The 4,857-nt window shown below is 46.5% G+C and overlaps 1 protein-coding gene across 2 annotated transcripts in view; it reads left to right on the forward strand.

The window, feature by feature from the left end:
• Nucleotides 1–341: 341 nt before the first annotated feature.
• Nucleotides 342–4,857, forward strand: part of KCNH1 (potassium voltage-gated channel subfamily H member 1) — a 421,221-nt gene continuing 416,705 nt past the window's right edge. For both annotated transcript variants that reach the window (XM_007451327.1, XM_007451328.1), the window contains exon 1: nt 342–609. In XM_007451327.1, the coding sequence (XP_007451389.1) occupies nt 531–609 (79 nt within the window). In that variant the 5' untranslated portion in view covers nt 342–530. The remainder of the gene's footprint in view (nt 610–4,857) is intronic.

Here is a 4,857-nt window from a genome sequence, read left to right on the forward strand (position 1 = left end):
GAGAGGTACAGCATCATGCTCCCCCTCGACTCCGTGCGACATTGTTGGGAATTAACCCACTAAGACAGCTGTTCCTCTAGCCTCCTCTCCATCCAGCCCAAGACGCGTTCTGAACACGTTTCCGGTCCGTGTCCAGAGGGTGGCGCTGCCCGCCCAGCCTTGGCCCTCCGCCGCGTTCGGCTTCCCAGCCGCTGCGGGAGCGCCCCGCTAGGTCTCCAGCAGGCCGTCGGGGGGCACACGCCCGGTAGGGGGCGCTGCGGGCCCAGGCGCGGCGGCTCCCTCCGCCCACCCGGAGGCGGCTGCAGCTAGGCGAGCCCCGCGCGAGTGCAGTGCGAGGCGGGCCGCGGGGAGGGAGGCGCGAAGAGGGCGCTAGGGCGGCAGCCGGTGGGAGCCGCCGCCCCTGCCCGGCCGGGTCCCCGTGGGGCGCATGGGGCGCTTCGAGCCGGGATCGCTCGCGGGCCCCGCGCCCAGCTTGCTGCTGTCCTGAGAAGCTGCGCCGGGACGCCCCCAGACCCCGAGCTGCCGGGAGGATGACCATGGCCGGTGGCAGGAAGGGACTGGTGGCCCCGCAAAACACGTTTCTGGAGAATATTGTCCGGCGGTCCAATGGTAAGAGATGCATTCGGATTTGTTACCCCTGCTTTTTATCTGTGCCTTTATTGCAGACGCCTCCCGCCGCTCGGCGCCAGCAGATGCAGCAGAACCCCGGGGCTCTGATGGGAGCCGCGGCGCGGGCGCTGGGGGCTGCCTCCCGGGGGCTAGGAGAGGTGGGCAGGGCAGGGCGGGGTCTGATGGGCCCCCATCCCAAGAGGAGAGCTCTCCTGGGGTCGCTTTTTGGGCCTTTCTCGCACCTTCTCGGTCTCATCTGCAGGGAGTGTGACAGTTGATGAGCAAAGTACTGGGAAAAGTGATGGGAAGCTGGTCTCATTAGGAACGGCAGCGCGTTCCCCCATCGGTACTGCCCGCCCCTCCACTTAGGCTATCTGGGTTCTCTGGCCGTTCCCCACGGCGCCGCCTCTACCGGGAGAGAGCCCCGGGAGAGAGCCCCAGTAGAGACCCGCAACTCCGAGTCCCGGCCCCCGAGGGATGGGAGGATGCGGCTGCTTCCACCTTCCATCTAAGCTGAAAAGTACGAATGTAGGGACGGGCTGCAGGCTGCCCGATTCCACCTCCTCAGCCACCCAACCCTTCGAGGTTAAGTGAAGTCTCCTGAGGGGCAGAGTTTCCTGGACTCAGGTGGAAAGTGGAGGGGCACAAGTGCAGAGCTGGCCAAGTGGTCACAGGTACAAACCTGTCGTCGATCCTCTCTTCCAAACCACAGCAGTGTTTTATGTCTATAATTCTTGCTCCCCTATACATTCCCAAACTCACCAAACCTGTAAATGTATCTATTATTCAATAAGATAGTGCTCCCAGATCCTCTCTTTCCCAGCGGCATTAAGACGGCCTGAAGCGGTGGGAGGCGAGAGTCCTAGGAGCAGAGATGGAATGGAAACACTTCAAAAGCCTTTAGTACCCACAGCAAAGCTTCCTGGCGAAAGCGCTTACAGAGCAAACAGGAACCCAGCAGTTGGAAGGTGCAATGCACACCCGTTCATCAAAGGGCTAAAATGAAAGAGGACAAGCCTAGAGATGCTCTTTACAGGCTCCTGGACCACTCTCGTTCCAGAGACAGATGACATTCTATTAGGAGGAGGTGAAGAGCCAACTCAGGAAATGGGCTTTAAAAATGTGTAAATATCACCATTACGGAGCCTTAAGGAGCTTGTGTTAAAACTATGTGCTTCTATTGGGATTTAGTTAGGGATTCAGGGGAAGGGCATGAAAGTGACTTATGCTACTAGGAAATACTCTTTAATTTAAAAAGTGATTTAAGTTTATCTTATAATAAAAAACTTAGCAACTAGGATAGCAAATCGTCATGTATTATTCAAGTACTTAAAAAAATGATCATTTATCGTGTGACTTGAAGAATTTTGGGTCAATCACCTTTCCTTTCAAGGCCTTCCTTACTCAAACTAAGGTGGCTTTTAGAACAAGGTCACAGCCATTACCTGGGGAGGGAAGGGGATGATAATTACTACATGAACAGCCACAATGAACCCTTCTGCCATGAAAAAGCTGGAGCTGTTCGTGGCTTAAGTAAAATCACCATCTAAGAGTTAATTTGCTGTGATTGCTTTGTTTTTGGCCTGTTGAGGGAGATGAAGAGTCTTGCTATTTGGGGATCCCATTGCCAGTGACATAAACTTTCTCAGAAATATCAATGACAATTCCATGTTTTAGTGAAGAGGCAGTGTTCTTTAAGTTAGAGGTGAAACTGCATGTAACATTTACCTTATTCTGTTTTTGAGTGGAGAGAAAGGCAAGAGAATCTTAAACGTAGCAATCACAAGGTTCCTTAGGCTTGCTGGAGGAATTTAAGAATCCTGGAGCTAATACCACAATAAAATAATAAAAACCATGAATTCTGGAGCTGACACAATTACAAAAAATCCTGGAGCTGAGAAGGCAGAATACCTTCTAGCTTAGTTGATCTTCTTGGACACCCCCCTTCCCCCCACTGTAAGCAGGCATGGACTGTCAATAGAATAAGTGCCTGCCAGCATTGTTAGCACTGGCCTTTTAATTTCAGCACCAGTTCCAACAGCTTGACTCTGATTAACCAACCAACAAACATCAACAACAAAACCAAAATATCTTGGGAGGAGAGGTGGATGAACATTTAAAATGATCTATTGTTTCAGAAAGATTGTGATCTTGAAATGTGGGATTTAAGTTTTTAGTGACCCCTTTCATTGGATTTCCTGAACCCAAAGAGAAAAAACAATTTGGACTCTTGGAAATATCACAGTATCTATAAGCATTATGTTATTTTACTGTGATGGTAAAACATCTATTTAAAAATAGTGGTTGTCTCCTAAAATCCACCAGCCCCTTTTGGGGGGCATTAAAGTATTTAAATAGCATTTTACCTTAAAATAGCAATACTTTATTTATTTATTATCTTTATTGGAGTATAATTGCCTTACAGTGGTGTGTTAGTTTCTGCTTTATAACACAGTGAATCAGCTATATGTATACATATATCCCCATATCTCCTCCCTCTTGCATCTCCCTCCCACCCTCCCTATCCCACCCTTCTAGGTGGTCACAAAGCACCGAGCTGATCTCCCTGTGCTATGCGGCTGCTTCCCACTAGCTATCAGTTTTACATTTGGTAGTATATATAAGTCCATGCCACTCTTTCACTTCGTCCCAGCTTACCCTTCCCCCTTCTCATGTCCTCAAATCCATTCTCTATGTCTTCGTCTTTATTCCTGTCCTGCCCCTAGGATCTTCAGAACCTTTTTTTTTTTTTTTTTTAGATTCCATATATATGTGTTAGCATACGGTATTTGTTTTTCTCTTTCTGACTTACTTCACTCTGTATGACAGACTCTAGGTCCACCCACCTCACTACAAATAACTCAATTTCGTTTCTTTTTATGGCTGAGTAATATTCCATTGTATATATGTGCCACATCTTCTTTATCCATTCATCTGTCAATGGACACTTAGGTTGCTTCCATGTCCTGGCTATTGTAAATAGAGCAAAACAGCAATACTTTCTGATCATTTTATTGGGTATTTTCTCCTAGTGGCCCTATGCAGTATTATTGTTCCTCTTTTACAGTTCAAAAAACTGAGTCCCAATAATATTAAGTGACTTATTGAAAGTGGCAGGCAGACAGTGCCTGAGGCAGTTCTTTAGAGGGGAACATCCATCCTTCTTGTAGCATCATTGTTTCTCCAGCCATTATGACTTAGCCTGTGGAACTGTTTTTATCATCCTTAAAAAAATCTCTCATTATATGCTAATGGATAATAGAACTGGATTTGTTCTGGGGTATTTGAATATCTGGTGTCTGGGAAATCATCAAACTGTCAGCTGAGACAGATCTTAGGTGCTCTGTCATCTGCCTTTCCTTCCCTATCATTGTATAAATGAAGAAATGAAAGCAAGTACACTTTCTCAAATACTTAAGGGCAGAACTGATGAGACCCTAAGCCCCTTGACCCCAGCATCATGTTCCTTATGGTACACCATGAAACGACCTTCCTTGTATTACCATTATTTTCTCTAGAGGAGCACAGTTTCCCAGTGGAGATTAAATAAAATGTTATAACAACAGGAACAGCATCCATTTTGGCTAACAGCCATGCCACCACATCCAAACAGAATAATAGGGCAAAGGAGAGGCTAATTCTGTTTCAAGGAAGGACAGTATTTTCCCCTTTATCAGTGGTTTAGCTGGAGCCATAGGGAGGATAACGGCACTTATCTCTGCGCCCGTTGTAAAGTATTAAGTTACTTTTCATGGAACATCCCTTTGATACTCATAAGCCAGCAAAGGAGATGCAGTGTCTCCATTTTGGATTTCAGGAACTAATAACCCTCAGGTTAAGTAATTTACCTACAGCTGGTTAGTAAGAGGCAGAGTTAGAAAAAGGCAGTTAGAGGCAGCTCAGGGAGTAGTCAGCAGTTGTTACTGGTTTGTTCATTCAACAAAGATTTATTGAGCATATTTATTGGACACTGGGGATATAGTGGAAAACAAGAAATCCTCCTTACCCTTAGTAAGTTACATTCTATTGAATCTTGGTCCAAGGATCCTGCCCCATTCCACAATGTTTCCTGACTGCAACTCTTATTTAAACCTGACATTGTATTTTGAAAAAAAGTTTAAAATATTACTGGTCTTGGTGGGACTAAAATCTAGTTTAACTTTCTTTGATATATTCTGAAACCATTTGAAGGTAAGATTTGATAATTATGTTTTGGATTTTTTTTGCATAGTTGTAAGTAATCAGCAG

Source organism: Lipotes vexillifer, unplaced genomic scaffold (assembly GCF_000442215.2).
Source record: "Lipotes vexillifer unplaced genomic scaffold, Lipotes_vexillifer_v1.1 scaffold570, whole genome shotgun sequence".
NCBI lineage: Eukaryota > Metazoa > Chordata > Mammalia > Artiodactyla > Lipotidae > Lipotes > Lipotes vexillifer.